The sequence below is a fragment of the Bombina bombina genome, chromosome 2, assembly GCF_027579735.1.
Source record: "Bombina bombina isolate aBomBom1 chromosome 2, aBomBom1.pri, whole genome shotgun sequence".
Classification (NCBI taxonomy): domain Eukaryota; kingdom Metazoa; phylum Chordata; class Amphibia; order Anura; family Bombinatoridae; genus Bombina; species Bombina bombina.
The window spans coordinates 529,600,833-529,620,185 of record NC_069500.1 but is presented as its reverse complement, the minus strand read 5'-3'; the positions used below and the strand labels follow the sequence as shown (position 1 = coordinate 529,620,185).

The 19,353-nt window shown below is 43.3% G+C and overlaps 1 protein-coding gene across 6 annotated transcripts in view; it reads right to left on the bottom strand.

The window, feature by feature from the left end:
* Nucleotides 1-736: 736 nt before the first annotated feature.
* DCAF11 (DDB1 and CUL4 associated factor 11) overlaps nucleotides 737-19,353 on the bottom strand; it is a 148,948-nt gene continuing 130,331 nt past the window's right edge. For all 6 annotated transcript variants that reach the window (XM_053702346.1, XM_053702348.1, XM_053702347.1 and 3 more), the window contains exons 11-15: nucleotides 2,869-3,054; nucleotides 2,068-2,221; nucleotides 1,730-1,882; nucleotides 1,465-1,571; nucleotides 737-1,201 (exon numbers count right to left, since the gene is read on the bottom strand). In XM_053702346.1, the coding sequence (XP_053558321.1) occupies nucleotides 1,085-1,201; nucleotides 1,465-1,571; nucleotides 1,730-1,882; nucleotides 2,068-2,221; nucleotides 2,869-3,054 (717 nt within the window). In that variant the 3' untranslated portion in view covers nucleotides 737-1,084. The remainder of the gene's footprint in view (nucleotides 1,202-1,464; nucleotides 1,572-1,729; nucleotides 1,883-2,067; nucleotides 2,222-2,868; nucleotides 3,055-19,353) is intronic.

Genomic DNA, 19,353 nt, shown 5'->3' with positions numbered 1-19,353 from the left:
GACTCTTTGCCATTTCCTGTTGGGGAAGAGATATCCCACAAGTAAGGATGACGCCGTGGACCGGACACACCAATGTTGGAGAAATTTCCAAAGCTCTACTGGCAGAGGAGGATACAAGCACATGTCTGAAAAGTAAATATTTGTTTATTCTGGAAAGGAACTCAAATTAAAAAGAAAAGTGGAATACAAAGAAAGTAATGTCCCTTTAACCTTACTTGGACCTCGGATACCTAGATACACCCCATACGTGGAAGATATTAAACCCAACAAAAGTATCCTTGACACACTGAGCACTCCCTTTTTATATGTGTAGGAGTTATCACTGGAGTTTCTAAGACTCAGTTAAGATATGTTGGGTAGCATAAACTAAACAGTTCCAGGTAATCAGGTCCTGAAGATAACTAAGCCTAATCCTGAGAGGGTGTAATGGTTTGTATTAACATATAGCTAAGGGTAAAGCAGCCCTACTCACCCATTGGAGGTGGGCCATAGACTCATAGTGACACCAATGGCTTGTGGTTGCCGTAGCAGTTTAATTTAAAGTAAAAAAAACACCAGGGCTTCATATATACATGGTATACCTTGCTTGAGTGTGACCCCTTCTCTTGTAATGTGTCCCTCTATCACAGACACTATTTCCCTCTAACACAGACAGTGACCCTTCTTGTGCAGATCAGTTCTACACACATTATAGTTTACCGACACATGGCCCATTCATAAAATCATATTCAACACAGAAGATTTGGAACATTTTTATTATAGTGACTTGAGTAAAGGTCAGAATTACAGAGCACTCTTTGGAACACAATTTAATAATATCTCCAAAGAGCTGTGTGTCACCTGTATTAACAATTATTAAGCTACGTTTTTCCACCCACACAGCCTTCTTTATTCTACAAATATAAGCAAAACCCTTCAAACATATACATCACATTGCACATATCTCCTCCAACAAAAATGTACAAGTTATATGCAGTCTACACATGAATATACATATTATATGCAGACTCCACCCCACCGCAAAAAAAAATAATCTATCTACGTTTCCCTGACATAATCATTTTTAAGTGGTCATTACTTCAGGCTACCAGGAGGAGGAGCAGCTGGCTGGGCTACCCTCAGATTCCATAGGGGGAGTGCGCAGATCCTCAGGATAAAACTCAGCCTGGCGGTGTTCCCAGACGAACAGACTTCCATCCCACTAAACAGGAGAGAGACATATGAGTAAAGGAACAAAAGATGCAACTCTTCTAGTCTTTTCTGTATCCATCTATCCCTCCCCAGCTTCCTTACTGGATGCTCTCTTATTACTTACCCATTTGCTATATTAAACTTCCTTATTACAACATGACTTTCTTTTCCCTTGTCCATGTTCCCCCCCATTTACCGTTAAATGTGGTATCATATTAAAAATGCCTATGTTGCAAACTCTTTTCCCTCTTCCCTCCGAGTCCAGACACTTACAGAGCTGCTCACAAGCTTGTTGTCACATGGATGCCAGCTCACATCTCTCACGCAGGCTTTGTGATTGGAAAGCTTCTTTACTATCTGGCCAGTTAATAAGTCATAAACTGCAGGATACAAACAAAGACATCAGTTTAAGTTGTGCTATAACCTGTAAGTGCGCACAAAGCACTGTAAATGTACTCAGAGTTGTATTCTGTCATAAGAGCCTTTAAGGCTTTGATCTCCTATCAAGGTTTGCCCAGAGCTATATATGTTTACTTACTTACGACTCTGCCAGTTGAACAGCCACTATACACATACTGTTGACCAGTGCTGTACGCAGGAGAGAAGCGACATCGGATCAAAGTATGTAAGACTCCGTGACCACGATATGTCATTAGGGAAGTGTCACCAGCAAGGCGTTTCTTCCTGAGAGCTAATAGAAGAAAAAAAGACAGTAGAATGACAAGTGGATGTGAGTAATGGAGGAATAAATAAGGTTGTAAAATAAAAGAAACAAGAGGGATGAAATGAGAGAAGATGAACATGGATGATTAATATAATCCATCTAAAAGTATATGAGAGGAACTATATTTGGGATGGAGTTTTGAGGGGGCTTACCTCTCTTGGGCACCTGCTGCCAGCGGTAGTCCCAGTTTTGTTGGGTAACCACTCTGCGAGAAGCCTCCAGAGCCTCAGGCCCTGAGAATCGCCTGATATCCCAAAGTTTGATACACTGATCCTTTGAATTAGACAGCAGATAGCGAGCATCCCCCTGATGATAATACAGAAGACAGGAACAGATAAAAGGAGTGCAGTAACATAGGCTTCTTCTGTACTGGTTTCAGAATCACATTATCCTGGCCCTTGTATCCTCCCGAAGAGGAGCTGCTGATAATTATAAGACAAGCCCAGACCTTATCACCCTGCATTTCCTTAGTTTTCCCTGCTATCTAGACTGATCTAATCTCTTTTGGTCAGGGATTCACTTTCAAATATGTGTTTTTAAATAAAGGACATGGTAAACCCCTGTGTAGCTGATGCATCTCATGAGACTGCACAAAATATGTTATGACTTATTTTTTTCAATTTTGTATAATGTAATTGTACTTAAAGCGATATGAAAGACAATTTTTTTCTTTAATGATTCAGATAGATAGGAGTAAATTAGAAAGTTGCATGCTCTATATGAATAGTGAAAGAAAAAAAATGGGTTTCATATTCCTTTAACAGAGTGTAGTTTTCCTATTTGAAGAAATGAAAAAGGATACTAAATGATGGCTTTTTCAAGGCCGCTTAATACACAAGCCACTAAAATGTATTTATTGCTTTCATGTAAGTGAACATCATGGCTTACTGCAGACATACAATGAGGAACATCTCAGGACAGACACAAGGAACAGGAATCCAAATCGGACGCACCTTGCTGTGTATGAATGTGATCCCATCCTGATGCCCGGCTAACACTCCCACTGGTCGTGGGGAATCCTCACGCATAGTGCGACGATCCCACACTTTACACAGAGCATCATCACCACCCGAGTACAGGATATGACAGCTATCATCAGCAAATGACACCGCATTCACATCATCCTCATGTGAGACAATCTATAGTTGTATAAGAAACAATGACTGAAGAGGGGCAGGGGAAGTATGATACTGTGAGAGTATGGGGCTAGGGTGGGATAAAATAATTAGAAAGAAGGTTAAATTCTAAGCTAAGAAATGGAAGAAACATGTAGAGTGAGGCATAGAAAGCATAAGGGGAGGGGGAATAAAAAGTGACAACACTAGGAAGTATGGGAAAGGAAGAAGTACGTGTATGAGGTGAGAGTGAGATGGGGAGTGAAATGCTGTAAAATACTTAACTTGAAGTAAAGATTAAATTGAAATCTAGGAAGACATTGCTATAATCATCATTCAATACAGCAGTACTGTAATGTTAAAGGATAAGGAACAGTGTGGTTATCAGTTGGACATCAAACTTAAAATAAAAATAAAATAAAAAGAACATAAAATAAACAGAACACTTGAATGAAATGTTAAGTTAAAGGGACAATAAACATTTAGGTCATCCCCCTGAATCTATTTTACAAGTACTGGTAGAAATCCCGAATTCTAAATTCCAGAATTATTCAGAAATCCAGACTTTTTAACCCCTTAAGCCAACTGGACATAGGTATTACATTAGTAATTTGCCTCGCGAACCCTGTTGACGTAGGTCAACAGTCTGGCTCGTGCTGCGGTCGTTGCTGTCAGCTTTGATAGCAGAGACTGCAGCAAGGGCAGAAGACATCTGCCTTCATATTCTAAAGAAGAATCAATCAATCAATCTTCCTTTACCAAATGAAGGCAGCTTGTCATTATTTTTGCCCTCATGCAGCTTCAATGGATCACAGAAAACAATTTCCATCAGTTCTACCCTCTAACACCCCTAACAGGCCATATTCTAATTCCCTGCATGACCTTGTCCCTGACTCACCTGTACTCAGACAGAAAATATTTGAAACAGGACGGTAAGTGACATTTGAGGACTGGCATTGAGAAACGCTAATATAAAATGTGTTACAAAGAAAGTGCTAGGTAAAGTGTATGGTACTGGGACATGCTATTTATAGGGCCCAAGAAAATAATCCCTAGGAAAATATGCTATGATGAAATGTACCAGGTAAAATAGCATGATTAGCTATTTATCTGATGAAATTATATGCAGAAATATGGTAACATGAATAATATTTCCCTCATCATATCTTTTTTTTCTAATGTAAATGATATAATATTAAATAACTATGGGGTTGATCACAATCCTTTAGAAAAACTTATTTAAAGGGCCATGATACCCAAATCTTGAAACAAACACTTGAAAGTGATGCAGTATAGCTGTAAAAAGCTGACTAGAAAATATCACCTCAACATCTCTATGTAAAAAAGAAAGATATTTTACCTCAAAATGTCCTAAGTATTCAAAGCCCATTGCAAAGGACTTTAAGCAGCAAATCAGTATGCCTGTCCCGGGACAGGCAAGGGAGTGAGCTTCGTGCACACTCATTTTTTTTTTGTTTTACCTGCAGCTGGACAGCAGCTGAAGTATAATTTTTTACACAGAACTTACTCTGCTGAGCTAAGGAAATTGTGAAGTAAAAACAAAATTTATGCTTACCTGATAAATTTCTTTCTTTTGCGATGTACCGAGTCCACGGATTCATCCTAACTTATGGGATATTGTCCTTCCTGACAGGAAGTAGCAAAGAGAGCACCACAGCAGAGCTGTCTATATAGCTCCCCCCTTAACTCCACCCCCCAGTCATTCGACCGAAGGCCGAGGAAGAAAAGGAGAAACTACAAGGTGCAGAGGTGACTGAAGTTTACATAAAAAAATACTGACTGTCTTGAATAGACAGGGCGGGCCGTGGACTCGGTACATAGCAAAAGAAAGAAATTTATCAGGTAAGCATAAATGTTGTTTTCTTTTGCATGATGTACCGAGTCCACGGATTCATCCTAACTTGTGGGATACCAATACCAAAGCTTTAGGACACGGATGAAGGGAGGGACAAGACAGGCACCTAAACGGAAGGCAACACTGCTTGCAAAACCTTTCTCCCAAAAATAGCCTCCGAAGAAGCAAAAGTATCAAATTTGTAAAATTTTGAAAAGGTATGAAGCGAAGACCAAGTCGCAGCCTTACCAATCTGTTCAACAGAAGCATCATTTTTAAAAGCCCATGTGGAAGCCACCGCTCTAGTAGAATGAGCTGTAATCCTTTCAGGAGGCTGCTGTCCAGCAGTCTCATAAGCCAAACGGATTATGCTTTTCAGCCAAAAGGAAAGAGAAGTCGCTGTAGCCTTTTGACCCCTACGCTTTCCAAAATAGACAACAAAGATGTTTGACGAAACTCTTTGGTTGCCTGCAAATAAAATTTCAAAGCACGAACCACGTCCAAGTTGTGCAACAGACGTTCCTTCTTACAAGAAGGATTAGGACACAGAGAAGGAACAACAATTTCTTGATTGATATTCCTGTTAGTAACAACCTTAGGTAGGAACCCAGGCTTGGTACGTAAAACCACCTTATCAGCATGGAACACCAGATAAGGTGAGTCACATTGTAATGCAGATAGTTCAGAAACTCTTCAAGCTGAAGATATAGCAACTAGGAACAAAACTTTCCAAGATAAAAGCTTAATATCTATGGAATGCATGGGTTCAAACGGAACCCTCTGAAAAACTCTAAGAACCAAATTGAGACTCCATGGCGGAGCAATAGGTTTAAACACAGGCTTAATTCTAACTAAAGCCTGACAAAAAGCCTGAACGTCTGGAACATCTGCCAGACGCTTGTGCAACAAAATAGACAGAGCAGAAATCTGTCCCTTTAGGGAACTAGCTGATAATCCTTTCTCCAATCCCTCTTGGAGAAAAGACAAAATCCCTTGAATCCTGATTTTACTCCAGGAGAAGACTTTGGATTTGCACCAAAAAAGATATTTACGCCATATCTTATGATAAATTTTCCTGGTAACAGGCTTTCGAGTCTGAATCAAGGTATTTATGACCGACTCAGAGAAACCCCGCTTTGATAGAATCAAGCGTTCAATCTCCAAGCAGTCAGTTGCAGAGAAATTCGATTTGGATGCTTGAATGGACCCTGAATCAGAAGGTCCTGTCTCAATGGCAGAGACCATGGTGGAAGGGATGACATGTCCACCAGGTCTGCATACCAAGTCCTGCGTGGCCAGGCGCTATCAAAATCACCAATGCTCTCTCCTGTTTGATTCTGGCAATCAGACGTGGAAGGAGAGGGAAAGGTGGAAACACATAAGCCAGGTTGAATGACCAGGGTACTGCTAGAGCATCTATCAGTACAGCCTGAGGATCCCTTGACCTGGAGCCGTAACAAGGAAGTTTGGCATTCTGACGAGACGCCATAAGATCCAACTCTGGTGTGCCCCATAGCCGCACCAGCTGAGCAAACACCTCCGGATGGAGTTCCCACTCCCCCGGATGAAAAGTCTGACGACTTAGAAAATCTGCCTCCCAGTTCTCTACACCTGGGATATAGATCGCTGACAGATGGCAAGAGTGAGTATCTGCCCATTGGATTATCCTTGAGACCTCTTTCATCGCTAAGGAACTCTTTGTTCCGCCCTGATATAAGCCACAGTCGTGATGTTGTCCGACTGAAACCTGATGAATCTGGCCGAAGCCAGCTGAGGCCATGCCTGGAGAGCATTGAATATCGCTCTTAATTCCAGAATATTTATCAGTAGGAGAGCCTCCTCCCGAGTCCACAAACCATGAGCTTTCAGGGAATTCCAGACTGCACCCCAGCCTAGAAGACTGGCGTCTGTCGTCACTATAACCCATTCTGGCCTGCGGAAACACACTCCCTGGGACAGATGATCCTGTGACAACCACCAAAGAAGAGAGTCTCTGGTCTCTTGATCCAGATTTATCTGAGGAGATAAATCCGCATAATCCCCATTCCACTGATTGAGCATGCATAGTTGCAGTGGTCTGAGATGCAAGCGAGCAAACGGAACTATGTCCATTGCCGCTACCATTAGTCCGATTACCTCCATACACCGAGTCTATCAGAGTCCCTAGAAATGAAACTCTTGTGAGGGGGGAAAGAGAACTCTTTTTTTACATTCACTTTCCACCCGTGAGACCTTAGAAAGGCCAACACTAAGTCCGTGTGAGACTTGGCTAGTTGGAAGGACGACACTTGAATTAGAATGTCGTCTAGATAATGCGCCACTGCTATGCCCTGTGACCTTAGAACCGCCAGAAGGGACCCTAGCACTTTCGTGAAGATTTGCGGCGCTGTGGCCAACCCGAAAGGAAGAGCCACAAACGGATAATGCTTGTCCAGAAAGGCGAACCTTAGGAACTGGTGATGATCTTGAATGTGTAGATACGCATCCTTTAAGTCCACGGTGGTCATATATTGACCCTACTGGATCAATGGTAAGATAGTCCGAATGGTCTCCATCTTGAAAGATGGAACTCTTAGGAATTGGGTTAGGATCTTGAGATCCAGAATTGGTCTGAAGGTTCCCTCCTTTTTGGGAACTATTAACAGATTGGAGTAGAACCCCTGCCCCTGTTCTGCTTTTGGAACTGGGCAGATCACTCCCATGGTAAAAAGGTCTTCTACACAGCGTAAGAACGCCTCTCTTTTTGTTGGTTTACAGACAATTGAGAAAGATGGAACCTCCCCTTGGAGGAGAATCCTTGAAATCTAGAAGGTATCCCTGGGTTACAATTTCTACTGCCCAGGAATCCTGAACATCTCTTGCCCAGGCCTGAGCAAAGAGAGAGAGTCTGCCCCCTCCTAGATCCGGTCCCGGATCGGGGGCTACCCCTTCATGCTGACTTAGTGGCAACAGCAGGCTTTTTGGCCTGTTTACTCTTCTTCCAAGCCTGATTAGGTCTCCAGGTTGGCTTGGATTGAGCAAAGTTCCCCTCTTGCTTTGCAGCAGGGGAAGAGGTAGAGGGACCACTCTTGAAGTTTCGAAAGGAAAGAAAATTATTTTGTTTGGTCCTAGTCTTATTTGACTTATCCTGAGGGAGGGTATGACCCTTCCTCCAGTAATGTCTGAAATGATATATTTTAATGCAGGCCCGAATAGGGTTTTACCTTTGAAAGGGATCGACAAGCTTAGATTTAGATGACACATCAGCGGACCAGGACTTAAGCCATAAACGCTCTACGCGCTAAAATGGCAAAACCTGAATTCTTAGCCGCTAATTTAGCAAGATGAAAAGCGGCGCCTGTAATAAAAGAATTAGCCAACTTAAAAGCCTTAATTCTGTCCAAAATATCATCTAGTGGGGTCTCAATCTGAAGAGCCTCTTCTATAGCCTCAAACCAAAAGGCAACTGCAGTGGTTACTGGAACAATGCATGTTATAGGTTGGAGAAGAAAACCTTGATGAACAAAAATTTTCTTTAGGAGACCCTCTAATTTATTATCCATAGGATCAATGAAAGCACAACTGTCTTCAATAGGTATAGTTGTACGCTTAGCCAGGGTAGAAATAGCTCCCTCCACCTTAGGGACCGTCTGCCATGAGTCCTTTATGGTGTCAGAAATGGGAAACATTTTCTTAAAAACATAAGGGGGAGAGAACGGAATACCTGGTTTATCCCACTCTTTAGTAACAATGTTCGAAATCCTCTTAGGGACCGGAAACACATCAGTGTAAACAGGAACCTCTAAATATTTGTCCATTTTACACAATTTCTCTGGAACTACAATAAGGTCACAATCATCCAGAGTAGCTAAAACCTCCCTAAGCAATAAGCGGAGGTGCTCTAGCTTAAATTTAAATGCCGTGGGGGGGCGGAGCCAACTACGGAGCTGTCAGGACGTGCAGAGCTGGAGCTCTCCTGATATCATCACCCAAAACTCATCTAAAACAACTAGTAAGCTCCCCAAATCCCCCTTAATTGGCAATAATTTCCCCACTTACTCTTACACCCTATCCCTGGGTCACTCATCTGGCTCCGGACCATTTCTACACTTCCTAAGACTCTCTCCTCTGTTCCCCTACACCTGCATCCTCATATAATACCCTTACCGGACACCGGAGATAACTCCTCACTCATCGCTACCCCACCAGCTCTTCCGAGACCACCCGGTGGTGATTTGACCACCCCACAGCATTCTGCCTGTCTGCCGCTATCTACACAGCTGAGGCGGCTCCACAGAAAAGCCCGCGAACGGCGGCCATCTTGTTCAGGCTCCCCTGTGTATTCACTGCCGCACGGGACCACGGAGCTCCTTACCACTCACCTCACCTCTGCCTGCCTCACACGCTGGACACTTTGCAGCTGAGACCCGCTCCCTCTCACAGCCCTGACAGGCATTCCGGACCGCACACAGCCCTGCAAAACTACAGATCTGAACAGACGCTGACAGATCTGCAGATACATTCACTGCCATCATCATATCGGCTTTTCCTGTCATTACACCGGAGTGAGTACATGTTTAACTGTGGTTACATGGGGGGCAGAATTATTCATCCCAGTGCCTGTTAATTATACTGCTCATCGACATAATCCCCCCCTTTCAGCAGAATTGACACAATTACGGGTATGTGACATCCCTGCATGCATGAGGCCTGAGACTTCTCTCCAGACCGTCTGATTTTCATTTAGCAGCCTCTTGCTTTCACATCTCTCATTACTGGCAGTACAGTGGGACCCATAACTGAGCCTCTGCAAATAATCTCATTACCCTTATACCTATTTTCTTCTGCAGTGCTCATCTAATACCTACATTCTTACTCCAGATTATAAGGCTACCCTTCATAGGGATACCACAGTGCAGAACAGTGCAGAACTCTTACACTGATACCACATAGACTGCGCTAGATACCTCTAAAGAATATCCCCCTCTCCCACCTTTCCCGCGCCCATCCATAGGCGCGGGTCATATCCAAATCCCTTTTACCGGTCTCACCCAGAGGTGGTATATTCCCTGGAGAGGGGAAGATATTCATTCATCCATATCCTAATCTAGAAGCAGGTTTAAGGTTTTTCTTCCTCTGCATATAAAAAAGAGAATGAAGGGCTAGGGCATCATGCTCTAAGGGGAGCGGGGCGGGTGATCCCCCCAGTTATCAATTCTATCTGGATAGCAGTCGCTTTTTTTTTTCTCTGTGTTTTTTGTATCTTTTTTTATCTCCATCATGGCACAATCTATCAAAAGAAAGCCAAAGCATCAGGACAATCCTAAGAGGACCCTCACAGACCACTTTAACAGCAAAAATTTCTCGGACCCAGATCTCTCAGGTGAAGACTCTAGAGACTCAGCAGTCCCACCACTTGATCATCCCAAATCGGAGACATCACGTAAAGATAAAACAACACTATCTCAGTCCACCTTTCTGGAATCTATTAAAATCCTGACCGATAAAATGGACACTCACTACTCGTCCTTGAGGCAAGAGCTTCGCCAATCAGTTGGCGAATTGAAACGTGAAATATCCGCCTTAGGAGAGAGAACTGAGATTATTGAAAGAAAGCATGAAGATCTTGCAACTGACCATGCCAATCTCTTAGCCTATGCCCAGTCCTTGGCAGAACAGATTTCAGATTTGGAATCTAAGCTAGCAGATAATGAGGACAGATCCCGTCGTAACAATCTTAGGATCCGCGGTATCCCGGAGGATATCCCCTCACCTGGACTCTAGAAATACCCGACTACTTTATTCAAAGATCTCCTAAATTCCACAAATGATCAAGATCTTCTAATGGACAGGGCACACAGGTCCACACGCCCTCGCAACTCTATACCTGACACTCCTCGAGACGTCATTGTACGCTTGCACTACTACACTACCAAAGAAAGGATTATGAGAGCCTCCTTCACTAACAGGCCTCTCAAAGAACCTTACCATAACTTACAGATCTTCCCTGATCTCTCCCCGCATACGCTAGCAAAGAGGAGAACCTTCCATCAGTTCACGCTAGCTCTGAGACGGCATAAGATCAAATACAGGTGGGGATTCCCTGTGAAGCTATATGTACAACATCAAGACCGCTCCTACACAGTCTCATCTCTAGACCAAGGCATGAGACTCTTAGCCACTTTAGATCTTGCTGGACCCTCTGACCTTCCCCCCAGGAAAAAAGGAAAACAGGCGACCTCAACGTTTCAGCCCCAGAGTGGCAACTCCGCAACCCCACTTCTATACAACAGGAACCAGAACCATCCTGATGTCACCTCCTGCACCCCTAGCTTATCCCAAAGCTTGCCCTCTGGCCTAACAGGGACACTTTCCCCCTGGGAAGTATACCTGTTTTTCATATAGAAGTCCATGCTGAGGATGGGAGTGCACTCGGGTACACATCTTACTCCTTTTTCACTTTCCCATCCTCGGCCTCTCTCAACAAGACTTCCTACAAGGACATCTCCTGGACAGGTAAGCCCTGAGCTCACATACGGGTACTTATCTTACTCTACTTCAGCTCATGGCTCTCCCTTATCTCAAACTTTTGTTCTAACTGTTTATATTTAATATGTTTGTTGTTTACAAGATACTGTAGAAGGGTTTTGTCTTTTTACTTTGAAATACTACCTAAGCTAAATAGACTCTACCTTTAAGACTAAATATATTTTATGTACACTGATGTTAAAGGAACCTCATTTATAAATGCCTAGATAGGTTACTGCCTTTGAGTTCACCCTATGTTTTGGAAGAAAAAAAAAAGTTTATTTTTGTTGAACAATATAGAATATCTCACTCAGTTCACCCCATCTACTATCAATGCATTGTACCTTTTTATTTCAGGTTCCCTACACCAAGACCTCCTTTTGTTATTGCTATACCTGATATGTCAAATGTTTGGTCAGAAATGTACCCACACTTTACATTCACCCTGCTAACAACACCACTTGATGTCTACATTTAAACACCTTCCCTCACGATATCCTCACTATCATATCAGAGTACCCTCCCCACATATTCTCACATATTGCTATCCCTCCTCATATGCCTTTCCAACCCAAACTGGGGGGCGCTACTGCCCCCGCTACCTCTTTCTTTCTCTAAATCTACACCCCTTCATTCCCCAAACCCCACATATATACATCTACCGTCTACTCTGACCTAATCATAGCCCCCCTCTCTCTCCGTCTCCCACCTTCCTCTCTCCTCCATCACCACTAGCTCTGCACTATATCGGTACCCTTTTCCTTCATACCCCTGACTAGCTCCAACACCCTCCCATTTATTCACTTTCATTGACTTAGCTCTTAAGGCTCCGCCCCCTCCCCCTTTTCCCCACCCCCCTTCCCCTTACCCCTACATTCACTGTCATTCCTCACATCCAATTCCCACGCCTGCTTCCTTCCCCTCCCCCCACCCTCACCCCTCTTATTTTTTTAATCCAAGCGGCTTTGGCCCGCTGTTCCCCCCTCCCCGAAAAATAATCTCCAGAAAGTCAAACATCCCCTAATCAGATGTGTCTTTAATCAACACCCATTACACGCTATTGACACCAACCTCTTACCTCTCCCCCCATTTTTTTTTTTTTTTTCTTCCCCTACTCTCTCTCTTTCTCTTTCCTTCTCCCCTGCCCCCACTTCCCTTATCCACTCCTAGCATACACCCCAGTACGGCCATGAAGGGATTACATTTCCTAACCCTCAAGTCCAGGGACTAAACTCTCCCACCAAACGCAGTCTCTTATTAAATCTCCTACGCAAAAACCATATTGACATAGCCTTCATCCAGGAGACCCACTGGACTCCAACGCAGGACACTCGCCACACTTCCAAACACTACCCCATACTCCTTAAGGCCACATTCCCTTCGAAATCCAGGGGAACCGCTATCTATATAGGCAAAAATGTCCATTATGACCCGATTTATGTTGAGTATGACACTCAAGCACGCTTCATCATAGCTGTATGCAAGGTAAACACTCACCTGGTTACCCTCGTCAACATATATGCCCCAAATACAAAACAAGTTAAATTCCTTAGAACCCTTCTCAATTCCGTAGCAACAATCATGCAAGGCGACCTAATAGTAGGGGGTGACTTTAACTTAGTCTGGGACACACGGGTCGACAGAAGGGGACCTCCTCTTTCTAGCCACGACAGGGCAACTCATTCACTATCGACAGCCTTTCAATCACTAATGGCACAATTCGAGTTATACGACATATGGCGCGCCCTACATCCACAGGATAGAGAATTCACTTTTTATTCATCCCCGCACAAGTCACACACTCGCATAGATTACTTTTTTGTACGCGCAAAATTCCTGGATTATGTCCACTCTGTATCTATCTCTCCCATATCCTGGTCCGATCACGATTCAATCCACCTATCTATAGGCCCACACGTCCGCCCACCCCCCCTTACTTGGCGCTTACAGGACTGGACCCTCACAGACCCATACCTCAAGACCTCCCTTCAGAACACAATCCTAGACTATATCGCCCTAAACGACAATGACCAGACTACCGCCCAAACTCTATGTGTTGCTCTGAAAGCAGTGGCGAGGGGACATCTTATGCAGTTCGAAACCGAGGCACGTTCAAGAAGTAAGCTTACCTTATCTTCCCTGAACACCCAACTCCGCCAACTAAAGTTAGATCTCTCTCATCAGTACTCCCCCTCCACAAATGACAAGATAATTGACACAATGAAACAAATCCAAGCCCTTGAACTTAAAAAAACTCAAACCATGTTAGAGAAATTCAGAAGGATCTATTACCATTTTGGTAATAAAGCTTCCTCTCTTCTAGCCAATAAACTCAAGAACCGAACAGCCCAAGCTAGAATCAGGTCCATACAAACCACAACGGGAGCACACGTCTATGCCCCTGCTGATATTGGAGGTGCTTTTAGACAATATTACTTAAACCTATACAACATTGAGGCCGGCTTGGAATCTCCGGCTTGCTCTATAGAGCAGATATCTGAGTACCTCAAATCCCTCGCTCTCCCCTCCCTAACCCCGGAGGACGCTTCCTCCCTTACGACCCCGATCACAGTACAGGAAATATCAAAAATCATCCGTAATTTGAAGCTAGGGAAAGCACCTGGCCCAGATGGCTTCACAGCCAGGTTTTATAAAACCTTTCACCCTCAGATTGCCCCTATTCTTTGCAAATTCTTTCAGGAAATATTCGCGGGAGCATCTTTTACTGCGGAATTCTTGGAAGCTGTGATAGTCACGATTCTAAAACCGGGCAAACCCCCTGACTTATGTAGCAGCTACCGTCCCATTTCATTAATTAATCTGGATACAAAAATATATGCCAAACTCCTAGCTAATAGAGTTACAAAGGTCATTTCCTCCCTTATAGCAGGGGACCAAGTTGGGTTTATCCCAAACAGAGAAGGGGTAGATGCGACCAGGCGGATATTGGATATCCTCCACATCGCAGACCGCGGGGACACTCCCTTCCTGGCCCTGTCATTGGACGCTGAGAAGGCGTTTGACAGGGTCAGGTGGGATTTCCTATGGCAAACCATGGACACTTTCGGTTTTCCCGATTCATTCATTAGGGCAGTCAAAACTCTCTATAACCAACCAACGGCCACTATCAGAGGAGTGGGATTTCAATCCCCCAAATTCACTATAACAAATGGCACCAGACAGGGGTGCCCCCTCTCCCCACTCTTGTTTGCCTTGACCATTGAACCCCTTGCCCAATCCATCAGAAATGATCCCCAGACTACAGGACTCCCCATTGGACCTTGTGTCCATAAAATTTCCCTCTACGCGGACGACATCACTCTCTTTCTGACATCACCCGAAAATTCTCTACCGGCAGTTTTCACTATCCTAGAGAAATTCGGCACCTTGAGCTTTTATAAGCTGAATGTGACTAAAACAGAAGCCCTCCCCATAAATCTTTCCACGGTAGCCCTAACCTCCCTCCGGTCGAAATACCATTTCCAATGGAAATCTACCTCCCTCAAGATCCTGGGAGTTCATCTCAGCCCAGATCCTGCCGATACTATCACACAGAATTATACTGACAGACTACCGGAGTTCAGGAGGCTCCTGGAATCCTGGGAGTTTCGGGAAATCTCCTGGACAGGTCGCATTTCTGCGATAAAGATGTCTTTCCTCCCCAAACTCACTTACCTCCTAAGAGCTATCCCATATAATATTCCTAGAACACTTCTCAATAGATTCCAAAGCTTGATTACTACCTATGTCTGGAAAGACCGTCGCCCCAGAACGTCAGGTCGCACACTTGAAAAACCGATTATATCAGGAGGCTTAGCTCTCCCAAATATAATTTCGTATTATAACGCCGCTAGACTATCACACATCCTTCGTTGGAATGACCCTGATAGACAACTAAACTGGTACCCTTTAGAGTCCTCGCTGCTGCCTTCGGACGTAACCCTTCCTGACATTCTCTGGATCCCCACTCATCACCGACGAGCTATTGACAATTTACATCCGGTCTTTAAACACGCACTGCGATTCTGGGACCAGATTAGACATAATTTAGACATTTCTCCCCATCCTTCCCCTATCCTGACAATTTCTGCTGCTCTATACTGCCTACCTGATTCTCACTTTGACCTATGGCCACAGTTAAAAACACTTCGGATTTCAGATCTTTATGAGGGAGATAACTGGCTCCCTCACCCTGCAATGTGCGCTAAACTCAAACTACCACCCAAACTACATTTCGAAGGATTCCGCTTAAGCACTCGCCTTCGCACATGGGGCTATCCCAAACAAACTTTGCGCCCAATCACAGCCTGGGAAAAGATGTGGCACGGGGCTCATAGCCTTAGACACCTTTTATCTTCCCATTACAATCTACTCACTAATCCAACCCCCCCCCCCCCATAAAATAGCTCAACATCAGGCCTGGGAGAGGGAAATAGGTTTCACTGTTGCTTTAGATATATGGCATGACAGAATCAAAATCACCAAAAAGCTCCTTCACTGTGCCACATTGTGGGAGCTTCACTACAAGATCCTAGTCCGTTGGCACCTTGTCCCAACTACTTTACACACAATATACCCATCACAATCGCCTGAGTGCTGGAGAAAATGCAAACTGCATGGCACCCAACTCCACATCTGGTGGTCTTGCCCTGTCATCCAGCCCTTATGGAAAAAAGTTTACACACTTATCCAATCCCTCGGCCTCACCCCTCCATTCACCCCGGAAGCTGCCCTTCTACACATGCAGATACCGAATTCTCCCCCCTCTAGAGAAGCTCTCACAATCTATGTTCTCATGGCCACAAAATTAACCCTAGCAAGGGCATGGAAAACGGTAGAGCCTTCGACCCTATCCCAAGTAATTTCCACTGTACACTATATAGGCCAAATGGAGCAATACTCATACAAAGTACTGGACAAGACTGACTCTTTCCACGAAATTTGGTTCCCATGGATGGCGAAATTTCCAAACTGGTCGTCAAACTCTTAGATACCATCTCAGACTCCTTCCTTGCCTTTCATCTCCCCCCCTTTTTCCTCCCCCCCCCTTCTCCCACCCCCCCCTTTTTTTTTTTTTTTTTCTCTCTTCTTCCTCCTTCCCCCTTTTTATTCCTCCCTAACCTCTTATCGCACTCATTACCTATAAGCTTTACCCCTACAAACTTTAACAAAACTTATGTGTCAACACTATCACATCCTAACCCTCTGATACAGTATATATCTGTAGATTCAGATCAGATCACCTTCAGAAAAGAGACCCTATTCTTGCCTAAGCCCACCTTCCTTATAATATTACACACGTATATAAATGCTCAGTTTATACCATATCCATTTGTGTATTTATGTATTCCAGTTTTACATATGTACAGCCTAACTCTTCTGTATTTTTAGGCACTATTGTTCTGTAATAATTTTGTCTCAATAAAAACTCTTGATTGAAATTTAAATGCCGTCATATCTGAATCTGTCTGAGGGAACGTCTTTCCTGAATCAGAAATCTCTCCCTCAGACATCAAATCCCTACTTCAGAACCTTGTGAGGGAATATCGGATACGGCTACTAAAGCGTCAGAAGGCTCAGCATTTGTTCTTAACCCAGAGCTACTGCGTTTCCCTTGCAAACCAGGCAGCTTAGATAAAACCTCTGTGAGGGTAGTATTCATAACTGAAGCCATATCCTGCAAGGTGAAGACGCACTAGAAGTACTTGGCGTCGCTTGTGCGGGCGTTACTGATTGTGACACTTGGGGAGAACAAGATGGCAAACCCTGATTTCCTTCTGTCTGAGAATCATCTAATGCCAAACTTTTATAAGTCAAAATATGCTGTTTGCAATTTATAGACATATCAGTACAAGTGGGACACAAGAGGTGGTTCCACAATGGCTTCTAAACAAATTGAACAATGAGTTTCCTCAGTGTCAGACATGTTTAACAGACTAGTAATAAAGCAAGCAAGCTTGGAAAACACTTTATTTAATGGAAAAAAAACACAATTTGCAAAAACGGTACTGTGCCTTTAAGAGAAAAAAAAGGCATACACAAACTGCAAAACAGGTTACAATTGCTTCAAATTTTCTGAAATTTTAACAGTGCACCCACTAAGCTTTAGAAGGATTGCACCACAAGTTAATAAGCAATAAACCCCCAAATGACAAAACCGGATTAAAAAATGTGTAAAACCGGTTAAACACCCCTATAAGCTCTGCTGTGGCCCTACCTGCCTTTAGAAATGATAATATGGGGTTAAAGCTTCGAAAAGGCCCTCAGAAGATCATCAGGACCTCAGGAGAAGTTGCTTGCTGCTTGTCAAATCTAACAAACTTAGTTTGAAAACCATGTGGGTTATAACAAACCCAAAATAAGCCAAATGACCCCTCAAGCAAACGTCCCATAAACCTAAACGTTACTCCCAGAACACACAAATGTTTGTACCAATTTCATATACACAAACTGAGTGCCCAAATTTTTTTTTAGCCCTTTATGCAAGCTAGTAAAACCTCTTTCATACTAGGATTACTGCTTACCCTTCCCCTAATGGGGATACTGTCAGCCTTTCTGAGTCAACACAGTCTCTGCAGAAAAATGACTGAACATACCTCATTGCTGCATAGCAAGAAACCGTTCCTCACACTTTTCAGTTTTCCTGTACTCCTCAGCTCATATGGGAACAGCAGTGGACCTTAGTGACAAATGCTAAGATCATCATCCTCCAGGCAGAAATCTTCATCTATGTCCTGCCTGAGAGTAAATAGTACAACACCGGTACCATTTAAAATAACAAACTCTTGATTGAAGATGAAATAAAAACTAACAGTTTAACACCTCTTCTCTTTACTCTTCCTGCTTAGAGCCAGCAAAGAGAATGACTGGGGGGTGGAGTTAAGGGGGGAGCTATATAGACAGCTCTGCTGTGGTGCTCTCTTTGCTACTTCCTGTCAGGAAGGACAATATCCCACAAGTTAGGATGAATCCGTGGACTCGGTACATCATGCAAAAGAAATATCTTCCTTTTTTTACATAGAGATGCTCACGTGATATTGTCAGCTTTTTACAGTTATACTGCATCACTTTCAAGTGATTTTGCATATGAGTACTATGTCCCTTTAATGCTTTTCTACAGAAAGCCACCATTAATGTCTACAGGGATTTATGTAGATAAATTAATACTATTTGTTGCTCTAGTATTTCCAAAGATGTACTGCATTTACATTCTGTAAAACTGGATTTTACAATAAATTGGTGAAATCAGAAAAATATATCAGATTCCAATTTTTTACATTCTGGGATATGCACCATTACCTCTTTTTTATTTGAACCTAATAAAATTTACATGCAGTTGGTGGTACTTAGGGCAAACATTTATGATTTAGGGGTACTTGCTACAAAACGGCTGAGAAACAATGTAATACCTGACCATTTTACTTGTCTTTTCTTTTTATTTAAAAACAAAAATGTATGCTTACCTGATAAATGTATTTATTTCCGGATATGGTGAGTCCACAGAATCATCAATTAGTGTTGGGAATATCACTCATGGCCAGCAGGAGGAGGCAAAGAGCACCACAGCAAAGCTGCCAAATGTCACTTCCCTTCCCACAATCCCCAGTCATTCGACCGAAGGAAAATGTAGAAAAAGGAAATAACGCAAGGTGTAGAGGTGCCTGAGGTTAAAGTTAAAAAGAACTGTCTTAAAATAAAGGGCGAGCCGTGGACTCACCGTATCCGGAATAAAATACATTTATCAGGTAAGCATAAATTTTGTTTTGTTTTCTTTCCTAAGATACGGTGAGTCCACGGAATCATCAATTACTGTTGGGAACCAATACCCAAGCTAGAGGACACTGATGATTAGGGAGAGACAAGACAGGTAACCTAAACAGAACGCACCGCCGCTTGAAGAACCTTTCTCCCAAAAAACCTCAGCCGAGGGAAAAGAATGCAATTTGAAAAATTTGGACAGG